At 45.3% G+C, this 24,251-nt stretch overlaps 1 protein-coding gene and 1 gene segment (V, D, J or C); both read right to left on the bottom strand.

Moving 5' to 3' along the window:
• The window catches only part of LOC147716684 (Ig gamma chain C region-like), a 520,390-nt gene that overhangs the window by 352,973 nt on the left and 143,166 nt on the right, over window positions 1–24,251 (bottom strand).
• Window positions 1–24,251, bottom strand: part of LOC147716686 (uncharacterized) — a 241,853-nt gene that overhangs the window by 119,094 nt on the left and 98,508 nt on the right. The window contains exon 5 of the mRNA XM_086923644.1: window positions 5,154–5,471. Within this exon, the coding sequence (XP_086779770.1) occupies window positions 5,154–5,471 (318 nt within the window). The remainder of the gene's footprint in view (window positions 1–5,153; window positions 5,472–24,251) is intronic.

Below are 24,251 nucleotides of genomic sequence, written 5' to 3'. Positions count from 1 at the left end.
CATCCATAACCACAGTGATCGTCAATTGGCTCCCCACTAATGATTTCAGAGTGACTGTTGTGTGAAGCTCAGACACTTTTGTGTGGCTTCAGCAAATGCAAGCGTGCTGCAAGAAATCCATTCAAAAGTCATTAGCCATGGAATATTATCCTACCCATATGCCTAGAACACAGATCCACCTTGTACACTGTCCTAAAATGGTGGCACAGATGCACAGTAAATCATTGTTTAGGCAACACTACATGGCCTAATGTCAGAAGGTGTGTTTCAGGTGATGGAACATAAACTATCGATGCAGTCATGGAAGTTTTCATGTTACAAAATAAGGTTTGGACTATTCTGGTAACATAAAGGAACTAGTTTAGGTGACACAAATAGGCAATAATTTATGGACAAGATCAGAAAAGCATTCTTTGTGGCACAACAGATGCCACAGTCGACTGAATAGGTAAGGAACATTTTGTAGGAGTACAGGGTTAAGACTGAGCAGAAGGAATGGCCTGCACTTTTCATGTTATGTGTTTCCCTAAGCACTGAATGACAGTAAATAAAGTTGAATTGAATTGAATGACAGTGGCAGCTGGAGGTTAGCAAGAGGCATCGTGTTGGGGTGATGTCTGTTGGTACTAGTACTGGAATAACACGTTTCGTTATAGTGCAGAGTTGAAGTAAGAAGGTCAAACTACACTTGGATGTTTCAGTATAGAAATTGCAGGGTTTGCAGCAGGGATGAATGCATGCATATTTGCAGTGCTTTGCTTGTGAACAGCAGTGGACAACAAGATTAAGGTTAGGTCAGCTGGAATAGTTGTCTCTTTGCAGTGTAAGGTGCAGGTAAATTCCGAGGTGTTTTTACGTGAATTAGAGTGGAGGACAGAGGGTCCTGCACGCCCATGCTAAGGTGTGATTGAAAAGCCATTTTGGAATTCAAGTACCAAATTGCATAGATCGGGCACGTTTTTTCTGGGTGTGTTAGAAGAGCTCTTTAAAGATAAATAAAATGCACACCAGAGAACTGTTTGACTCCTTACATTTGCTAAATAGTCTAGCATGCCATAAGATGGTTGCACTAAAAAAACAAGTACTTTTATTATGATATTTTTATGTTTTGCCTGTTTGACAGCGACAAGGGAGAGGTAGGGGAACATAAAGCAATTTTAAAGAGGCATGACCTGCACAATTGCTGTTGTTTGCGAGCCATTGGTTAGACAGGCTATGGTTTACTGTGGATGTTGAAATGGTTGTAGACAGTTCACATTTTTAATTCCTTACCAATCGCCACCGGTTCCTTGGTGGGTTCCATATCACTCGTCAGGTCCCTTGATAAAGCTAGCTTCAGTTCTTCTTTCATCTATCCATTATTTTAACCAGACGGAGAAGAACTTTACACAATGAAGCATGGAAACCAGATATTGGAAGGTCTTTTCCGGGTACCTACCATTGATGACATGCGGCAGACAAAAGATAAAGTCATACACTTGGGATTACACTGAAATACATTTGCGTGTCATTTACTATGGGTACTTGGGTTCTATGGACACCTGCATAATCAACAGGAAACTATATCCCACGTTTCTGTTGCAATGTTTGTGTGGTTTGTCTTTTCCAGGCGTTGGGCGTAGTCTCATCTTTCAAAAACATTATGACAACATAGATCCTTCTGTATGTTGACAATGTCCTCTAGCCTTTTGTCCTGAATTTTGCGATTGTATACTATGAAAGAAGTCTGAGAGAGGTTGTTGCCAGAATCTTGCAGGTGTCACACTGCTCTGCAAATAGAAACTGCATATCAACTCACACTGGGATGAGTGGGGTAAATTAAATTATCTAAATGGAAATTTAAAAAACACTTGTTTCCAAAGGACGATGTCAGAACATGCTGTTGAGGTGGTTTGAAGACCACACCCTAGACAAAGATATCAGTGTCTTAATAGAACATTGCAAAGAAATGCAGTGGAATTTAGTGTTTGCTGTGGAAAATGGAGCTTCAGTCAGAAAAATTGAGGTTGGGTAGAGTTGTAAATAATGCTCCTCCTTAATCAAGACATCTATCGTCGAGCATTCGTTTCTCTCTAAATATATATAGTGTTTACTGTACGACTGCCTTAAAACAGTCTCATTGTTGAAAGGAAGCAATTTTTTAGATTTCTTCCCAGCTTTTTTTTTTTTAGATTCTAGTTATGAGACAATAGTTGACACCAATTACATTTTTATTTGAATGGAATACTATCAAGATGATCGTGTTGTTCTTCTTTCAATAAGACAGGACAGCCACTTTGCATTAGTGATGAAGATCCCCCATGTCTAGCATATCTAGCTTAGATGTAAGCAGACGTTCCTCATTGATCTCACAGGAGATGCCAACTTGCACATCTCACCCCTCCTGCCTTTCAGGACATCATTGTATCATGATTCACAATGTCTTACTACAAAGCCTTTCTCAGAGAAAAAGTACCAGATTTGTTTACCATACCGGATTCACTTGCATTTAACTTAATGCTTGTAACAGATTGCTGCCCCACTCAAATGGAGGCTGTGGGTTAGTTTCATTAACTTAGTGAGAGAATGTGTTGGACCATGGTACTGTGTTTTGCAACACTTTCTAGGCCCATAAGATTCTCTTAAGGCATAGGACTGCCAGGAGCAGATTTCATCATGTCCATCCTACTTGCAGATAACAGCTGCCGGTTCCATTCATGGTCTTCGTCAGCATGATGGCGGGTGGGGTGTGTAACAAAACTGCAAAACAAAACAAATGTTGTTATAAAGGGAGCTCCAGATGGAAGAAAGAATAGGTAATTATAAGTACTGTAATGGAAAGAAGACTCACCCTCGATGGCTAGAGTCCTTACCAGTGATGAAGTCAACAGTTGCGATAAGACGCCTCCCTGAAAGGATGTTTCGTAGGGAGCGGAGGAAGGGTTGGGTCCAAAGATGAAGCTTTAGATGGCACTGTGTTGCCAGCCAAATCCTTGTCTCTTTGCAGATGATGTGTAGTGCCACAAAGACTGATGCATGGGTATCTTATCAGTGATGAAAGCACAAGGAGAGAACCTGTGGTGGGACACTTGCAAACAGTCTTTCTTGCCACTCAGGATTTTATAAGGAATGTTATGTTTAGATGGCCAGAAGCATTGTTGTTATTGATGTGTTAAAAAACAGGAAGCCTAGGGTTCACCAGAGGCATTCCGTTCACTGTTGGGGATGAAGTGCGCTACCAGTGGCCTAGGAAAGATAGCATGGGCCTAAATCATGCAACAACAATTGCCCCCCATGTCCCTGTTTTCCTACTGAAAAACAACCATATTTGTGGCACAATGGGTCCCTGAACGTCTGAGACCCCGCCTTTGCTGCAGTATTGATAGTTTTGCCTCTTGTGCGGCCCAAAAATCCTGAAGTTCCATTGAGAATTCTTAAGACCGAATGTTTGGACACGTGGTAGTCCAGGTTCATAACAATTTCCCAGTGCACCCCAAGGTCACAACTTACCGGAAATGGTGTCACGGCAATAGTCCACCCTCAGTACATTGAATGTTTCGTTTTTAAGCTTGGTCAACCTGCAACTGTCAATCAATTCCGAGGACCCGTAGATTTTAACAGAACGCTCCTGTTTTCCCTGCATTCACGAAGCCTCGACCTCTTTCTTGAACAAATTGCTGTTGGTCCACCGCACGATTAGGATTTAATTGCATGCTCGGAACTATTCCAATACATGTCTTCACTGGGGTGCTGTACCTGAAGAGTTTCCATTGGTGACTTGTTTCTGGATTCTGATACCCGTCTTTCCCGGACCCTCTGTACGGTCAATGGGTGGTCCAATGGCTGCTTGAATCTCTTCCACTTCTTCATTGGCTGAACAGCCAGAAAAGGTCACACTTTCTCTAAAGTTGTGTCTCAACCGCTCGACTGTCCGGCGATCTCTCTCGTGACCGCCCGCTGTGGCCAAACCAAGTCAGCTTGCTTCGTTACACCAAATAATCTAACCTGCGTCGTTCCATAAACATTAGCACACTGGCAGGTAACCGAAGCTCCCATGATTCTAAGTGTGTAATTTTCTGAACAGTGTAACAGCGAGAAATTGGCAGAATGTAGGCCAGACATGCTCTGTACTTTGAATCTATCTGTTCCCCGTCTACATTCTGCAACGCATCGTGAACATAGCGCCTAGAAGCACCAACAAGCCGGAATGGAACAAAGAAAATTCTACATGAAAGGGATATAACATAGAAGTATCAACATGAAGGAGTAGGCGCTCATCTTCCAGTGGCAGCTCGTTCTCCAACAGTCACACATTCATTCATTCATGCAATCATTCCCATGGCACTGAATTACGGCTCATACTTCGCGAGCTTTCTGTCTTAGTGGTAAAGTTCACAGGTGTCGTTTCAGAAACAAGCCCCGGCCTTGCTTTACTGTGTCGCACACAGATAAAATGTATGGCTCATCAGCACAAAATCCAAATGACACTTCATAAGGAGAGCTCCTGCTGACGCGCATTATATGTGCATGAGATTCCTTTACCTTACCTTACCTTCAGAATGTATTCACTAACAAACGTTTACGAATGAAAGCAAACAATATATTTTAAAAGACAATGTAGTAACTATGACAATACACTTTCGTAATACAACTGTGGATAGATGCCCCATTAAAAAGTAACCCATTGACAATGTAAGGGCACAGGTGATGGCCCAATTTCCAGTGGCAGAAAGTGACGTGCCACACCAGAATGCAAGGAGAAAACGCAGAAGGTGAAAGCGAAAGGCAAATGGAGGTGTATAACCAAAGGAATCTATAACAGTAAGTGATACTACATGCAGGAAGGAATGGCAGGATGTGAGACCTCAAATGAGAAAAAGCAACAGGGAGTTAAAGGGCACATTCGGAGCAAAAAACACGAAATGCATGAAATATTGAGGTCACGCGCATTGGTGCATATAGTTTGTATCATTCAAGGTATGGGTGACCTCTTCTACCTTGGCAATATTTGGTAGAGAGCATGCATAGGTAGATCCATAGGAGGGCAGGAGGGACGGGGAGAGGCCATATATTGCCAATCCAAAATTGATCACAGCAACGTTCACAAAAAGAGGAAACTGCCGCAAACTAGGCTCAGACAGGAAACAAAATCATTAAAAAGAAGAACTACTTACCAAAGACATCATATATGGTTGCGGTTTCTGGGCTTGTTTTTAGGGTCACATGGCGCACCTCGCAGGTGTAGTCTCCACCGCCGTCATTCTTCCCCACCCTTAATATGCTGTAGGTGGAACATGCTGGGCCCGAGCAAAAGACTGGTCCGTTGGTGTAGCGAGCCTTTTCCACCAGCACTTTATTGTTCTTCCACTCGATGCTGATGTCTTCTGGGTAGAAGTTGGTGACATCACAGAAGAGTGTGAGAGATTCTGCCTCGGAGGGGTCTTCTACGTTAGGGGTCTGTAGGGTCACCGTAGGGGTCTTCTGCTGGAGGTCTAGTAAAGAAAAAACAGACACTGTACTAGAGCAGTAAAACGACTCAGGAGGTTTATGGATGCAATCTGCATTCCCCTTGTCTCGCGCTCTCCTGTTATCTGCAACAGAATGGAGAATGTAAACAAATAAAAATAAAGACATGAAAAATGTTGGAGACCGGCCAGAAGAAAGGTAACTCAGACCAGACTTAGCACACAGAGCAGAATATTCCCACGAACACACACTGGCCGGATGTTATACTCCCTAGTTAACACTTTTTGAGGAAAAGATTATTGTGCAACCAAGGAAGAAATGACAACTCAGATATGAAGGCCACAAGATCTAACTTTGTCAAGACTTAGCACCCACCACATTTAAAGGACGTAGAGGCCTTCACATTGAATCTCACAAGCTGTGACAGCAAAATTAGAGTTACCGCTCATAGAACAAACGCAGAATAGAAAGACTACCCAAAAGTCAGCATGCCAAAATTAATAAAATGGCCAAATTTGTCAGTGAAAAAGCAGGGCAAACCCAAACCTGCTGAATGAATGCTAAAGTGACATTTACTTCCTACAGGAGGCATATCTAGTAAAACAAGCATATGCAATGCAATAGGACTCGCATTTGTTAGAGTTGGAGCTATTGGCATTGTGAATGGCAATGTTTTTTATTTATGTACGTGATAGGGCGAAACACGTTGCCTGTGCTTTTACTTACCCAGGAGGAGTTGTTGATTATCCGCATTTAGGGTCTCATTAGGATGGAGGATTTTCTGCATCCTCCGGGCCGGCGGAAGCCACCGCCGGCCCGGAGGATGCAGAAAATCCTCAGCGGACCCACCAAAGACCCACCGCCACATTAGGATGGCTGGTGAGTCCTGGTTTCCGTCCGCAGCTTTTCCGCCGTGGTTGGCTTACAACCGCGGCGGAAAAGCTCTAATATGGTGACGGTGTCTCTCAGACACCGTCAGCCAGATTAGGATGGGCTCTGAAACATGCTTTTCCGCGGCGGCTTTTCCGCCGTGGAAAAGCATGTGTAACTTCACTGCGGGGGCCTGTTGCTGGCCCCCTAGGTGAAGGGGGGTGGGGGGTGCACATGGGGGGTACCGCAGGTACCCCCCTGCATTTGTATGCAGAAAGCGGCAGGCACCGCGCGGTGCCTGCCACTTTCTACCTACAAATGCAATGAGTGCATTTTTAACATTGCTGCGGGTGCAGCTTGAAGCCGCACCCGCCTCAATGGTAAAAATAGAGGATGTGACCGCCAGGGTGGCGGTCACATCCTAATTGCACAGGAGGGAACTCCTCAGCCCATGCGGAGGTTCCCTCCTACTCTATGGTGGCGGACGGGGTCAGGTCCGTCCGCCATCATAATGTGCCCTTTAGTGTTGTCCATAAGAGATACACTTCCACCAAACTGGTAAAGCACGTAATAGAGCAAGATATACATCCAACTATTGTAGAGTGTTCGGACAGCTGAACTGGCCTTGTTCAAGTACGAGAAAAAAGGCAAATAACTAAATATGTATCACAAACAGAGACTATGATGGATAATGTGGACAGCAAGTTTGGGTGATATCCTTTCTCTATAAAGTACTAAAACATAGAGGTATCCAGGCACTTGAGAGCGATCGATGCTTGGATAGTAACCATTGGTCAGAATGAGGGGTTTTAAGGCGTAGTAGAACGTATGGAACCATAGCTAAGAGGCTGTTTCAAGTTGTATGCTCCAAGTCTTCAAACGTTTGTCTACCAGTTCAGTTTTGCAGGATTTTGGCACAATAACAGCGGAAAATTCTTCGGTAGGGTATATCCGGTGACCCTCTATCTCAGGTATCGGGAGTGGACATCCCGGGAGGGGATACCAATGGTAGCCAGAGGCAGAATAGGCTCCTCAACACGTGATTAAGCTGCTCATCTGAAAAGGGTGATAGCACTGAAGAATGGACTAGCCATATATATAGCAAAGCACTGAAGAGTTACATGCCTCTAGGCACTTATGCAGGATGCAAAATGGATCAATAGAGTCTAAGAGTGGGCCACAGAGGATCAGTACAGCATGAAAAAGATTGTTCTTCAGGGAATTTTCGTAGCCCATGTGGTACGACCAAATGGTCCAGTTCTCAGATCATAAATGCACACACTGCTTCACAGAAGAGGATGGGAACTTCCCTATTGATGTAATTCAACCATCACATACTCAGCAGCACATTTTATAGGAAGGTGCTCTTTTCCTTAAAATATATGGTGGTGTATGCAAGCATGTGTGAAGGTACTTACGTAGCACAAACTAAGTAGGGGAGTAATGCAACAGAATGGCGAGAACCCCAGGGTACATATGTATTTAAGTTAAGGCAGTGTCTTCAGTTTCTTTCTGAATTGCAGGAGGGCACAAGAAGTTCTAATACTGATGTGCTTCTCACAGGCCACAAGCTTGAGCATCCACATCACTTCAAAACATCATTTCACCCATTAAAATATTTTTGAGACTATCTCACAGAAAAAGTAAATGCAGAAGTAAATTTAGGGGTGTCCAGAGGTCTGAAAGAGTTGTAGCTGTGCTAGATTGTGCTAGGTTTTTAGGATACAATATGAGAGAAATTCACATACATGGATTCTCATTTGGAATTATTTACATAGTGGTTATTCTGAAAACATGATATATATCCTGCCTCTGGGGCTAATGCTTGACACCTAAAATGAATAGCATTTTCTTTCATGCTGTTTCATTATTAAGAGATGTTTTTCCAGATGATGAATTCCACTTAGATTTAAATATCATATGCACCGTAGGAGTTGTGGTCCTAGTTAGCTTCAATTGAACACTGATAGATTTCGGACCATTTTTCTCCTGTTTGTGTGGAGTTATCAGCAGCATAATACATAATATTTAAATTAGGGTCCTCAGGTGTATTTATTTCGGAGTTTTGTAGAATGCAGTCACTAACAACATTCACAACTCAGTTTTGGCCTTTCAACAAATCACCACCAAACCAGGGCCCCAACTGTACCTTGTAAGCAATCTAAACTGCTATTCGAGAATGTTCATATTACGTTTCAGGTTTGGAACTTTTTTCGTATGATCACCTTTCCAACCTGTAACAAGTGGTCGAGGGAAATGTCCACCTGCCCTTGTGACGATTCATCAATCCAATATACACTGTATTTTATTTTGTAAATTTTATGCGGTCCCGAGGAGAATTATCCTAAAACCAATCCTCAAAGCGTGGGGCCATCGCTCATGCAAAATAGCGTTTGTTAGACTGCAACAGTTAGAAAAAGACATTGTGGCACACGCTATATCCAGCTTTTTGAAATTACTGGTCAAGTTTAGGAACTCAATGTAAAAATCTTTTTGTATATATCTGTATTTTAGAATTTTTAACAATTAGTTTTATCAACTTGGAACTCTTTTGATTGTAATAACATTGTTTTTTAATGTCTTGATTGCACTTGGCACTTTCTGATCGTGTGTTCTTTTTAATTTGTATGCTTTTATGAATTCATTCTGAATATCGAATAAAGCTTTTTGAATTGAATTGAACATTTACATGGTGTTTCCAGACCTGAGATTCAGTGTGACAACAAATGCATTCTGGGTCTTGTAGTCCAGGTTTACTTATCCCATAGGTTTGTAATTGATGAGACAAACCCCTACTGTATTTGGTAGACAAAGCAGTAAAGGCAGCCTTTCAACAGACTACCCTCAGTCCTGTCCCTTAGGCCCTGAGACTGGTTCAGCATCCCTACCAGATGACGTCATTGCACTAAATACAATGTGCTGATGCAGCAATAATTACCACTCTTATGCATATTTAGGGCAAGTAGGCAGCAATACAAATGTGGGCAGTTCTGTAAGCCTGTTTTTGCTACACTTATAGTTTGATGATTTCTTTATTATAAACCAAAGTGCCAGCATGCAAAGAAAAAAAATACAGGTCTCTAGGGGGTACTTACACAGGCATGTGACGGCTTACAATATTTACAAATGTACTTGCTGCTGCTAAGTGCCACAGGCTACGCGTGGCACCTTCTGCGAGCCCCATCTTTTTTAACCAATAGCAAACTTTTAGGACTCTGCTCCTGGGCTGGCAGGAGATGTCACAGGTGGAAAGAGACCGATTGGCAGCTGAGGAATGAGACATGATACACATATCTAAGAGATCAAACAGCAATGAACATACAAAAAGGCAGCTTTCTATTTGCCAGTGAGAGATTTGCGTTGGAAAGTCTGTTATTTTTGTTTGGCAGCTGATGCAGCAATAAATACCACTCTTATGCATATTTAGGCGCAGACCCCTCAGAGTTCACCAGGAACTGCACAAGGAGAGCTTTGGAGTTCCAAGCCAAGTGATGCTCACCACCCAGTGTGAAAAGGGGGGGCTCTTGGCCCCCCCGCCCGCATGGCGGCGCGGCGATCGCCCCCTCCCTTCGTGCCTCTCGGTGGTGGGGCGTGCCCTCCAGGGCGCGCCCCACCACCGATTGGTTGGTGCTCTCCCTGACCCGGATACCATGGTAGGATGTCCGGGTCAGTGGCAGGCGTGCCGGGAGGGGATTGGTGGGGGGCGTAGCCACCCCCACCCAGTCCCTTGTGAATAAAGAAGTGGGGAGCGCCCAGGAGACCCTCTTCTCCCTGGACGCTCCTCCACAGTGTTGCTTGTTTCTATTAATTTTGTTCCTTTTTATTGCAGGTTCATCCGTGCAGCGGCGGTTGCCCCAGCTCTGTGGAGACAGCGTGTGCGGGTCCAACGGCTGATCGCTAGTAATTTTGTCCTTTGTTCTTAAACAGGGTGGCGTGCAGCGGCGGTTGGCCAAACTCGAGAGGCACCTTTGGGGGGTATCCAGCCCCCCAGTGGCGCCGGCAGTCCCGGCAGGTAACTTAGACTCAATCCCTCCTGAACTGGTATCCCAGATAACGGCCTTGATGCCGTAGCTGCAGAAGGGGGGGGTGTTACCGGCTTCGTCAGATCATGCGGCAGAAGCGGCAAAATTGGTGGAAAAGATTAAATCGGCAGCGGTGGCCGACAGTGCTGCAGTGCCCTCATCTTCTTCCCTTGCAGGTTCCAGCCCAGCCCAACCGAACGGAGATGGTGGGCAGCCGGCCCAGGTGCCCGGAAATGGTAAGGAGGTGGCGCTGCCTCTCTTGGGAGATGGTTCTATACCCTCCAGGAGTGAGAATTTAGCACAACATATGTCACAGACTGTGAAGGAGATGATTTGGGCTGATAAATATGTGTACATTTATTCATTATTGCTTGATAATAGGGAAATGGAACATGCTAAGACGCTAAAGGAGTGGATGCATCCAAGTGAATGGAGGGCACAGTGTTCTAGATTTAGAGTGGAGGAAGCTCTACTTAATTGGATCAGGGCTTTTGCAGTATTCACGGCTATCAAGGCCGAACGACCCCCTAATGTGCAGGCGCCATTGGCATGCTACCAGAGCAGGATTGTGGGGTGGAGTGAACAGTACTCTGGGGATGCGTGGAAAGGGTATGATGTCAATTTCAGGAAAGCCTTGGCATTTAATCCATCACTGACATGGGACAAGGTTGACTCTATGTCATGGCATCAGCAATTCTCAGAGAGCTCGCCCCCCCATCAGTCCACCAGTGCAGTCAAGGTTTTTTCCGCCAGACCTCAACAGCCCTTTTGGCCAACCCAAGCGGGTGAGGTCCCGGGTAAGAATAGGGGCGGCGGGTCAGAAAAGAAAGGGGTGTGCTGGGATTTTAATAAGCGCACCTGCACAAGGGCCCCGGGCACCTGTAGATTTAAACATGCATGCGGGAACTGTGGGCACCCCTCACACCCAGAATCATCTTGCAGGTCCAAGCAGGGCAACCATGGTCAGAGGGGAAGAGGAAAGCCAGTGTAGTACAAACAGGTTGGGTACCCCCACGCCTGTAGATGTTTTGGCAATGATACCATGGTTAAATAGAGATCCGGACCACACAGCAGCCACACTACTTCAGGAAGGTTTCTCCCAAGGCTTTAGGATCCCGGCAGGGGGGTACACAGGTAGGGCCCATTGCAGGAATCAACTGTCATTAAAACACAACCCTACAGTGGTGGCCGCAAACATTAGCAAAGAACTGTCTCTGGGCAGGATATCTGGCCCTTTCGCGAGGGTGCCTGTCCCCAAATTTGTGTGTTCACCGCTAGGAGTAGTTCCCAAAAAAGAGAAGGGCCAGTTCAGACTGATCCACAACCTGTCGGCGCCCAGAGGAGCGTCTTTGAATGATGCGATTGATGAAGGGATTTGTAGTGTAAAATATGCCTCTTTTGACCAGGCGGTGGACTTGTTGCGTGCCCTGGGGCCAAGGGCTCTGATGGCAAAGTCAGACATAGAATCTGCTTTCCGTCTCCTCCCAGTCCACCCAGCTGACCATCATCTCCTAGGTTTCACTTTTGAGGACAAGTTTTACATGGATAAATGCATGCCCATGGGCTGTTCCATATCATGTGCATATTTCGAGACGTTTAGCTCATTTCTAGAATGGGTCATGAGACAGGCGACGGGCCACCAGCAGGTCATGCATTACCTGGATGATTTTCTCTTCTTAGGTGCGGCGGGCTCTCAGGAGTGTGCCTGGGCACTGCAGTAATTTTGCGTGCTCATGCGGGCTTTTGGGGTCCCACTAGCGCCGGGGAAGACGTTTGGCCCATCCACCTGCTTGGAATTTCTCGGTATTGAAATTGACTCAGTGGAAGGATGCTTCAGGTTGCCCCGGGACAAAGTGTCTAGGTTTAGAGCAGCGCTACGACAATGCCTACGCAAACACAAGGTTTCCTTGCAACAATTACAGGAGGTGGTGGGGCAACAGAACTTCGCTCTGTGGGTTATCCCTATGGCACGCCCGTTCTCACGCTCCATTGCCCAAGCAATGAAGGGACTACGGGAGAAACATCACCGCACGAGGTTGTCATCTGAGGTTCGCCAGGATATGCTCATATGGATGGCGTTCCTGGAGGATTTCAATGGCAGGGTAGTGTGGCCCGGTCCTCCCACCACATCAGCAGAGTTGGGTTTATGGACAGACGCGGCTGGTAGTGGGGGTTTGGCGCCATCCTGGGGAACAAGTGGGTCGCCCAACGATGGCCGGAAGAATGGAGAGCTTGGGGTTTGACCACCAATATTGGCTTCCTTGAACTCTTCCCAATCTGGGTGGCATTGAAGGTCTGGCCCGAACACCTATGTAATCAATCAGTGGTGTTCTGGTCAGATAACATGACTGTGGTGGAGTGCATAAACCAACAGGGGGCGCGCTGTCCTTTCATACTGCGCCTGATAAAGGAGATTGTGTTGCAATGCTTGAAAATTAATGTGGTCTTCAAAGCCAAGCATGTCCCTGGCATTCTCAATAATGCAGCTGACTCCCTCTCTCGCTTTAAAATGCAGGTTTTCAGGGAACATCTTCCTGCAGCAGACCCCTCTCCGGCTCACTTCCCGGCAGTACTTTGGCAGATTGGTGCCCCAGATTACAGGACCTCGTGGTTGCTAGCTTAGCCCCCAGGACCAAGACAGCTTACGAAGGGGCGTTTTTGTCTTACCGTACTTTCTTGGGGCAGGAATGGGAGGTTAGGTGGGCACAGGAGGACAGCTTTGCGGCCTACTTAGAATGGATGCACAGGGAGGGTCGCTCCGTAGCGGCTGCAAGCAGGCATAGGGCGGCGGTCTCCTTCTTTGCGCAGGCTAAGGGCATGCGAGACCCCACTAACACCTTTATGGTGCACAAGGCCTTGAGGGGTTGGCGCCGTTTACAGGGTCACCCTGCTGATAAAAGAAGGCCCATTGAGCTAGCACGGCTGACAGCTTTATTGGTGGCACTGCACAGTGTCTGTAGCTCGGAGTGGGAGGTACTTCTGTTCAAAGCTGCATTTTCCCTGGCTTTCTATGGGGCTCTGAGAATTGGTGAGTTGGTAGCAGCGTCCAAACATGATCAGCAGGGCGGCCTACAAGGGGCCTGTGTAAAGATCAGGGAGGATACCATGTGGGTGACAATTCAGAAATCCAAAACCGACCAGGAGTCACGGGGTCACACCATAGTGCTCCACCGAGCCCGTGCCAATCCTTGCTGCCCGGTTGCTCATGTGGAAATCTTCCATAAACAGCGAGGGGGCACGGCGGGAGGTGCACTGTTGTGTCACGCCGACGGTACGCCCTTGACCAGGTACCAGTTTAGAAGGGTCTTCGAGCTGACGGTCAGACAGGCAGGTCTTGACCCCAAGGAATTTGGCACTCACTCGTTTAGGATTGGGGCAGCAACTGAGGCAGTGGCAAGGGGCCTCCCGGTTAATAATGTGAAGGAAATTGGGATATGGTCCTCTGAATGTGATAAACGATATGTGCAAATTGACATGTTGTGACAGGATGGTGCTCACGCCCGGTTTGTTTTTGGTTTTTTGCAGTTTCTCAAACCTGTGACGCAGGGGAGGAACTCGCCACCGGGCATCAACGATCTACGCCATCACGGAACAAGCATCGGGATCAACACAAGAAAATGGTTTGGATCGTGGGTCACTCATATGTGAGGCGTGCTGAATGTGTTTTTCTTTCAGGAGACCGTAGAAAAAGGGCCGCGCAAAAGGGGTTTGACATTTCATTCTTCGGGAGAGGGGGTCTATGTCTCAACCAGTTCAGGGACTTCTTCCAGGGACTCTTAGCTCAGCAGCCCGCCCCCCCGTCAGTGGTGATACTTCACCTGCGGGAGAATGATTTGGCCAAGTTGGGGAGACGTATCCTTATTGAGGAGATCATCTCCACTGCGGGGTGGGTGGCCAGGACTTGCCCGGGTTGCACGGTAGTATGGTCGCAACTTATCCCTCAGTGGCAGTGGCGAGGGGGGACTCAGTTAGGGCGTTGAATCACTCGGTAAAGAGGATCAACACACAGTTGGACAAACTATTTCGGGCCCCCCGGTTGCAGACGATTCCACATGGGTGTATCTGGGGCGAACAGTATTACCTGGGGGATGGAGTACACTTGACTGAGGCGGGGAATGTTTTGTGGTCTAACAATCTCTGGGCCTGGTTAGAGGGATTTGCTAAACAACTTTGCTCCTAATTGGGGTCTAGGTAGGGGGAGGCCAGATCGTCGGTTAACAATGCTGGCCTGTGGCGGTAAGGTCATGACCGGTGAGCAGCTATTTTAAGGTCTGAGGGGGCGGGCATTATCCTAGGGAGGTTCCCGCCCAGGGGGAGGGGGCCATTGGCCACTCCTAGAACTTCAGGGGCAAGGTAACTGGTGCTTCAAAGGGGCGCGGGTTGGAGTAGTCACGCTTTCCTTAGGCTGGTAGCCACCCCGCGCGCGCATACTTATGACGTCACCGGATGGCGCAGAGTAAGGGCCCTCCTTTAGTGGGTAAATGGAGTTCACGGCGTAGACCGGGTAATTACCAGGCCCGGCTGCGCATGCGCACATCTCTAGGTGAGGCGCAGCTAGTAGGACCTGACACCGGTTAGCGACCTTGCCATATGGCCAGAAATGTAGTATACAAAAATCAAGATGAGGATGTTAGATTCGGTTAGGAAACAATCTGTATTAGAGTTTCTGTTAAGGTTAGCCTCTCAAACTTGTTGACAATATTGTATCTAATGTTCTGCTGATTTTTGTATAAATTGTTGACCATGCAATTAAAAAACCTTTTTTAATTTCATATCTTAATAAATACGGCCGGGGGGTCTTGCGACCTCCCGCCTTCCAAAGATAACCAGGTCTCATGTTCATGTGTCAGGTGTTGGTGTGGTCAGATGGGGGGGGGAGTGGCAGCCAGTCGCTGACCATGTGAAAAGGGGGGGCTCTTGGCCCCCCCGCCCGCATGGCGGCGCGGCGATCGCCCCCTCCCTTCGTGCCTCTCGGTGGTGGGGCGTGCCCTCCTGGGCGCGCCCCACCACCGATTGGTTGGTGCCCTCCCTGACCCGGATACCATGGTAGGATGTCCGGGTCAGGGGCAGGCGTGCCGGGAGGGGCTAGGTGGGGGGCGTAGCCACCCCCACCCAGTCCCTTGTGAATAAAGAAGCGGGGAGCGCCCAGGAGACCCTCTTCTCCCTGGACGCTCCTCCACAGCGTGTTGTGCCCTGCGCTCGGGGCTTCTTGTTTCCCCACCCACCATCCCTGAAACTAAATTGTTGATGTTGTCTTAGTCTAGTTTAAGCGTAATCTGTAGGTGCTTGTAGCTATCCTTGATATGCATAAGTGATCTGTGTCTGGTTTGTATTATGCTGGTGATGCTTTCTTTAGGAATTTTTTCCCCCTTTAGTGAACTGTGATGAAACATGTTATGATATTGCAATTGTGCTTAGGACTTTTTTCCCTTTGTAGCTTTAAATTGATGTTTTGATGTGTTAGCTAGAGTAGTTGTCATTAGAATTTTTCTCCTAGGTCGTCGTATTTATTTGGTTTGGGGAATGCGGTAAGGTCATGACCGGTGAGCAGCTATTTTAAGGTCTGAGGGGGCGGGCATCATCCTAGGGAGGTTCCCGCCCAAGGGGAGGGGGCCATTGGCCACTCCTAGAACTTCAGGGGCAAGGTAACTGGTGCTTCAAAGGGGCGCGGGTTGGAGTAGTCACGCTTTCCTTAGGCTGGTAGCCACCCCGCGCGCGCATACTTATGACGTCACCGGATGGCGCAGAGTAAGGGCCCTCCTTTAGTGGGTAAATGGAGTTCACGGCGTAGACCGGGTAATTACCAGGCCCGGCTGCGCATGCGCACATCTCTAGGTGAGGCGCAGCTAGTAGGACCTGACACCGGTTAGCGACCTTGCCATATGGCCAGAAATGTAGTATACAAAAATCAAGATGAGGATGTTAGATTCGGTTAGGAAACAATCTGTATTAGAGTTTCTGTTAAGGTTAGCCTCTCAAACTTGTTGACAATATTGTATCTAATGTTCTGCTGATTTTTGTATAAATTGTTGACCATGCAATTAAAAAACCTTTTTTAATTTCATATCTTAATAAATACGGCCGGGGGGTCTTGCGACCTTCCGCCTTCCAAAGATAACCAGGTCTCATGTTCATGTGTCAGGTGTTGGTGTGGTCAGATGGGGGGGGGGGGGGTGCGGCAGCCAGTCGCTGAACATGTTACTACTAGCCACTTTAACAGAACTCACGATATAGGGCAAGTAGGCAGCAATACAAATGTGGGCAGTTCTGTAAGCCTGTTTTTGCTACACTTATAGTTTGATGATTTCTTTATTATAAACCAAAGTGCCAGCATGCAAAGAAAAAAATACAGGTCTCTAGGGGGTACTTACACAGGCATGTGACGGCTTACAATATTTACAAATGTACTTGCTGCTGCTAAGTGCCACAGGCCACGCGTGGCACCTTCTGCGAGCCCCATCTTTTTTAACCAATAGCAAACTTTTAGGACTCTGCTCCTGGGCTGGCAGGAGATGTCACAGGTGGAAAGAGACCAATTGGCAGCTGAGGAATGAGACATGATACACATATCTAAGAGATCAAACAGCAATGAATATACAAAAAGGCAGCTTTCTATTTGCCAGTGAGAGATTTGCTTTGGAAAGTCTGTTATTTTTGTTTGGCAGCAAAGATGTGAGAGATATAAACATGTACAGGGGCTTGAAACAAAGAATACTGAAAGCTCAGCAGCCACCAAGCTCCTGTGCCTGGATTCAGAGTGTTCCAAACGGGCTCCAGTGGTGAACCGAAAGAAAACAAAAACACCCCCTGCATTCCAGTGTGGATGTGCCCGATCGCACAATGGGCAGCTTCACATAAGGCCCGTCTGCTTGTGACGTCATGGCACAGCACGCACTTTAAAATAGAGCACTTTTCTCCTCTCCCTCCCCTACCCCAGGCACTACAAATGAGTCAGATGGGGGTGGTCCGATCAGTCTCCGCCCCCCCCCCACATCGGTTCCTTTCCCTAACGAAGAGCACAGGAGATTGTAGCAGATATACCGGCCAGGAACCAGTGCTGCCCCGCAGGGTCCGAGTGAAAAGAAAACAGAGCCAGCAGTGGCAAGGTAAGTCATAAGCAGGGTCGGATTGGGATCACAATTTGCCCCGGGCACTGACGAAAAAAGTGGGCCACATTCAAGGGGCGTGGCCCACATTGAAGGGGCGTGGCCCACATTCACGGGTGTGCGATTTCATGAAACACCATTTGGTTACACATGTCAATGTCCTTGAATATTAGATGTAAATACATTAGGAATTTGGACAAGTATGGTAGTGCTCTGTCCAGTGACCAGCTGAAAGAGGGCATCAAAGATCAGAAATTGGATTATAAATTCAAAGCTAATTCGAACAGGGGCCCAAAAATATGTTTGGCCCAGGGCCCCCAAAATTTGGCACAGAAATGAATTAAAGTGAGAGGATACTGTTCTTGCAAAGGAGACACGGGGGAAAGGTGACAATGGCGCCATGCTGAGCAACTAAAAAAAACAGCAAGGCCCCTTTCTGTCACAAAATTATTCTAGCCCTTCAGGGAAGGAGCACCTAATAAGCAGCGAAGCCCCTGCTATTACTAACCTACTTAGCCCTCCCCAGACCTTCAGCTCAGGAGCACATGAACAGCAGTTATTGTGCGCGTCTGTTCCATGACACGCACACGTAACACCTCGGCACAGCATTTTTGAAGCCCGATTCATTTGTGTTCGTTTCTGCCATGACAGGCACAGACCTTGTAAATCTTGCATTTCCATATTGCTCAATTTTGTCACGTGTAAGGTCTGTGATATGCACACTAATGTTTTTTTTATAAAGGTTGCAACGTGTGCCTCCTCCTCTTCTACTCTTCTGCATGGTTTATTATTCTGCTGCTATTTCATTGTTTTGTAGTGACTTCAGTGACATTTATGCCTTTAATATGGTAATATTTTAGGTCACTTTAATAAGTGGATTTTCATTTTAGTTGTATTTTTTCACTATAGTTAGACACATACTGTGTTATGTAATACCAACTTAACAATTGTAAAGATTTGTATTGCTAACTATACATTGTTTATTTTCAGGTCAGGGTAATTGTTTGGAATTTTAAGTGTTTACTGCATTTTAAAGCTTATTTTAAAAATAAAGCAAAACGTGGCTGCACCGCTTTTCTTTTTGCCATCTCCTGGGGATCCACCCATCAGATGGCAAAAATGGCGCAAGGTTTTTGGAAGATACTCCAGAGTTTGTGGCTCTTCTTTGAGTGCGGAGAGGAAAACAGATTTGTTGTTACATTGCTTAGGATCCGAAGGCCAAGAAGTTTTTAATCATCTCCCTGAAGTCCATGACCTCAACCTTAAAGAATTAGAAATTTGTATAGTAAAACTAGATAAAACTATCTACCAAAGTCAGTACTATTCTAGAGAGTTATCATTTTGGTTGCAGGAGTCAATTGGATGATGAGTCAACAGAGAATTATATAACTTCTTTGAGGAAGTTGGCCTCGTCTTGTAAATTTGGATCCACTTTTGATTTGAGGATTAGGGACCAATTTATATAGGGGTGTAGCTTTGAACGTGTTAGGGAGGAACTATGGCAAAAGGATGAACCTTCCCTTGAAGATGTTATTGTTATTGCAAAAAGAATTGAACACTCCCCTAAATGTGTTGCAGTCATAAAAAAGGATAGCGACAAGAAAGGAACATGAGAAAAAGAAAAATTACTTTTGAAAAAACTAGTAGATACAACACTTTTCAAGCTAAATGTTATCGTTGTGGGAAGGTGGGTAATTAGGCCAATGACAAACAGTGTCCGGGTTGTAAAGTCACCTGCAGTAATTGCAAGAGGAAGGGTCATTATGGTGCTGTTTGTAAAGGTAAAACCTATAAAGGAAGGGTTAATTAAATCTATGATGATGAAGGCTGCTCATATGATTCAGTTGACCAGGTAGACTGTGGACAAATCCTGCTACAAGTTAATGGAAATGGAGAAAGCAGGAACTGTCCAACTGATGAAATCTTGATAGAAGGTGAAGAAACAAATGTTCTCTTTGACTCAGGTGCCAAAATCACTAAAGTTTCAAAAGAATTTTTATCTAAAAAAGTTTAGAGTTGAAAATTAAGGTGTTTCATCCTGAGATTAGACCCTGTGCGCATGGGGTGAGCCGATCAAATTGTTTGGCTATTTTTGGGATCTACTGGAATACAGAAATAGGTTAGCCAATGCTTTAATATACATATCTCAAAAAAGGGACAGCATATTGAGTGGGTTCCACCAGAGAGATCTTGGTGTAATCTTAGATCCAAATGATTCACCTCCCATTAGACTAAGGGAACATTTTGACACTCTGGGGCAATTAGGATGTCGGGCGGAACGCCACCGCCTGCGGGCCCCCATGTTGAAGGCGAGAGGGGGGGTGCACATGAGGGGTACCTGTGGTACCCTCCTGCATTTGCATACACAAAGTGGCAGACAACACGACGGTGTCTGCCGCTTTGTGTATGCAAATGCATGACTGCATTTTTAACATTGCGGCGGCCGTTGCTTCAGCACCACCCGCCGCAATGTTAAAAATGCATGATGTGCCCGTCAGTGTGAACGCGCATCATAATTGACATGGCGAGACCGCCGCTCACGTCGCAGACGGTCCCGTTTTCCACAGGGATGGCGGACGGGCAAAGTCCGTCCGCCATCCTAATCGGCCCCTAAGTTAGTATCTACAGTACATGGTAATTCTGCTGAGGATTTTATACAAATGTTAAGGTTGAAATTTCCTCAAATTTGTTGTGAATCTTTGTGTTGTTTATGGAACTATATTCATCACATTCGTTTGGTGGATGGTGTCAAACCTGTTTGTGGTAAAGTACTCAATGTGCCTGTGGCTGTGCGAGAACAAGTGCAGAGTGAACTGGACTTTTTGAAAGCAGACGGTAGCTTTGAGGAAGTGGAAGCAACACAATTGCTGCCAAGATGGTTGATGGTTCCCTACACTTATGTGTGGACCTGAGGGAGATAAACAAGCATGTGGTGGTGGATCGGTACCCTTTGCCAAAGATTGCAGACATATTGATGTTGCTACAGGGTGCCAGGGTGTTTAGCACCATGACCGTAAGCCTGTGTATCATCAGATTAGGTTACATGATGACTCTAAAGATCTAACGGCATTTGTGACCCCCATTGGTACCAACCAATTTGGCAGGCTTCCATTTTGGACTGGTCTTAGCGGCCTTGGTTTTCCAGAGGGCGTTGGAGAATGTTTTGAAGGGTTTGACTGGTGTTCGAATATATTAAGATCATATATTAATTTTTGGAAGCGACAATAGAGAACATGATAAGAGAGTGTTGTGTGTTTTGAGCAGACTTAATGAATTCAATTTGACAGTCAAAATTGAAAAATGCAAGTTCAGGAGGGAATCCATTGATTACCAAGTCATTCAATTTCGGCAGGCTGTGTGTTGCCCAAGAAGGATCTTGTGGATGCTATTCGCAAACTGCACTCTCCCACTAACACGGAAGAGTTGATGACTTTTTTGAAAATGGCAGAATATTACAACGTTTGTCCAGGGTTTTGCTTCTCTGTGGGTTCGCATGAGGTTGTTGCAGCATAAAGGGTGTGAGTTTGTATGATACCAGGTCTGCGAGGATGAGTTTTGCACTCTCAAGGAGAGATTAAGTGCTGCACCCAACTTGAGCAGCTTTGACCCAAAAAAGAAGTCTTTCCTTACAACCGATGCCTGTATGAAAGGACTGGATGCTGTATTATTGCAAAAGAACAAAGGGCATGATGATGTAATTTTGTTTCTGTCAAGGAGTTTGCGAGGTGCTGAATTGCGATACTCTGTTGTAGAAAGAGAAGCCATTGCTGTTTATTGGTCCATAAAAAATCTCAAGAACCTTTTGTGGGGATGTGTGTTTGAAGATAGGACAGATCACAAACCCTTTATGTGAGATTTTTTTAAAAAAGGGTATGGATGCTGTGTCAAGTAGGATCACCAAGTGGGTTGTAGCATTACAAGGTTATAAATTTGACATTAATTATTTGCCTGGTGTGGAAAATAAAGTTGCTGATGCTTTGCCTGCCTGGTTGATGGTGAATAAATGTGCTCCGCTGATGAATGTGAGCTGGATGAAGATATGGTTTGTGCTGTTGAAGGGGGGATCATTGCTAAGGAAAGGTGGGAACATGCTTTTTGTACAAATAATGTTTGTTTAAAGTTTTGGAGTATGTGATAGCAGGTTGGAAGACTAAACCAAACCAGGAAGACGAGTTGGAGACATTTTGGCATGTTAAAGATCAACTTTCTGAGCGAGGTGGTTTACTGGTCAGGGGTCTTTTGCTAATTCCTTCGACTTCACTCAGGGAACAGCTTATATATTTAGCTCATGCAGGATATTAGGGTATTTCAAAGACAAAGGAGAGACTGAGATTGTCCTACCCGTGACCCGGTATGGATTTACACGTGGAACGCAATGTCAGGGATTGTGTGCATTGCACATTGAGTGAGAGAATAGCCAAGTCAAAGGTACAACCTATGGTTATACAGGAGCGCCCGGATGGTCCGTGGAAGGAAGTTGGACTAGACATAGTTAGCCCGATTCAATCCTCTGGGTCTGAGTGGTATGTTCTGGTTTTGATTGATTTGTTTTCCAGATGGCCAGAAATAACCATTAGATGAGAAATAGAGCCTAAGCATGTGAAGGTATTTTTGGGGCAGCTTATTGTTAGAGAAGGGATACCTAATACCATTCTCACTGACAATTGGGTACTGTTAGCCTCCAGAGAAATTGAACAGTTTCTGAGTAAACATGACAAACACAAGAGGTGCTCATTGTATCATCCTGAAACTAATGGAATAGTTCAGCACTTTAATCATGTTATAAAAGAGACCATAGAAATGGCTAAGTCTGCAGGGTTTGATTGGCGTGAAGAAATCTGCAAGAAGGTTGAAATTTACAGGTAGTCTCCTCATGCCATTACTAAGCAAACTGCCTTTGAACTGTTTAGGGGTAGGTGTGCTAACAAATTGGTGGCACCCACTTGGGTCAATGACATGCAATCCAACCGTGATGTGGATAATGAGAGGAGTGATTGGAAGTTGGCTGACTCCAGAAGGATTGAAGCTCGTAAACAGCTTTATGATCTAAGAAAAAGTGTTTAAAAAACTGTTGTGAGAGTGGGTGATTGGGTTTAAATTAAAAACCCTTACAAGAGAGGTTCTTCTACATCATTTTGTAAGCCTATACAGGTCATTCAAATTTGCAGTAATGCTGTAAAAACTGCTGACTATTGTATTTGGAATTTGAATACAGTGGTGGTGGTTAGAGTGGATTTGGTTTCGATATCCATCCCTATTAACTTCTCCAGGAATGTAGGTGACTCCACCGGAGATTCAAGTACTTTTCATATGGCTTCAAGAGTGTCATCTCCTCCAACCTATTTGATTGATTATGTAAAGTAATTTTCAAGCTAATGTTTTGCTCATCTTACAGTGATGTTAAGTGTTATGCTTCATCCAACCTTTGTTTCTTTAGTTTTCTGTTGTATTAGGTTACTTTTGTTTATAGTTTCTTATATTTGTAAGGAGGGAGATGTGTGGCATTCTAGGCTTCTGTCCCTGTTGCCAGGAGCTTCAGAATGTTATTATGTAAGATGCTCCTGGCAGCAGTTGAAGCTGTGCCTTCTCCTGAACGACAGTATTGCTGTGGATGGGATCCTTTACCTTGAATAAATCATATTTGAAACTAAATCAATCTGACTACTCCAGTTAATTACAGGAAGTTTGATATACATGTTATGCAAAAAATCACTTTACGATTTATCTGCTGCACTATGTATAGTTGCACACAGATTGTTGGAATGATTGTTATTTGTAAATCAATTTGAGATTTGGTTTTAATGTTTTTTGTTTGTTATTTATTGCAGTATTATGTACAAATTAATTTGTACTCTTTTATTGTTTCAAACCGTATAAAGGTTTATTGAGTGACTGATGGGTAAGTCATAGAATAAGTCCCACAGGACTCCATTAAATGGTGATGAGATGCCATTTAATCTCAGAGGTAGCCACAATTAACAAGAAAAGAGCGAGTTTAAGGCAATATTGAGAAGACACCATTATGGATTACAAAGGAGTACCACCAAAATGGATAACCATAAATATGGCATGCCCAAGATAAGGCTTTAGTTGCAGAAGAAAAATAGAATATGGTTTATTGAGGAAAAAGGCAGTCTGGGTATTGGTATGCCAATTAAGAGCAAAAAACCTGAGGGAGAAAGTAACCGTGATAGAGGAAAAATGGTGACAAACAAGGCATGGTGAAAAACAGATTGCAGTGGAATTCAAATGCAAAGATTCTTACAGGTATATTAGCATCTAGACTGAGCACACTACTACCGGATTAATAGACCGGATTCACTCAAAGTTCATATACAATAGGCAATGCAGTGACAACACAAAACAATTCTGCATATAATAGATAATATACACAGAGCACAGAAACAATCCCTATTAGTTTATCTTGATGCAGAAAAAGTATTTGACCATGTTGAGTGGTAATATATAGAAGTGAATCTATATATTTTTGGCCTATGAGGAATTCAAAAAGTGAATATCAGCAGTTTGCGTCTCCCCCTCCACATCTGTGAGGATGAATGGAGGCCTATCACAATTATTTTAGATATGCAGAGGTACAAGACAAGGTTGCCTACTCTCCCCATTGCTTTTTGCCATGGCACTGGAGTCTTTAGCTGGAAGAGTACAGAAAGATTAGAATATCCAGTGGCGGTGCGTCCATTGGGGGCGTTGGGGCGTTGCCCCCCCGCACGTACCCGCAGCTCTCTCGGCATCTCTCTGAACTGAAGTAAACTGTTTACTTAAGTTCAAATACGCGAGGGACAATGCC

The sequence above is a fragment of the Lissotriton vulgaris genome, chromosome 5 (genome assembly GCF_964263255.1).
Source record: "Lissotriton vulgaris chromosome 5, aLisVul1.2, whole genome shotgun sequence".
NCBI lineage: Eukaryota > Metazoa > Chordata > Amphibia > Caudata > Salamandridae > Lissotriton > Lissotriton vulgaris.
The sequence above is the reverse complement of the archived record's forward strand: the minus strand, read 5'-3'. Positions and strand labels throughout refer to the sequence as shown.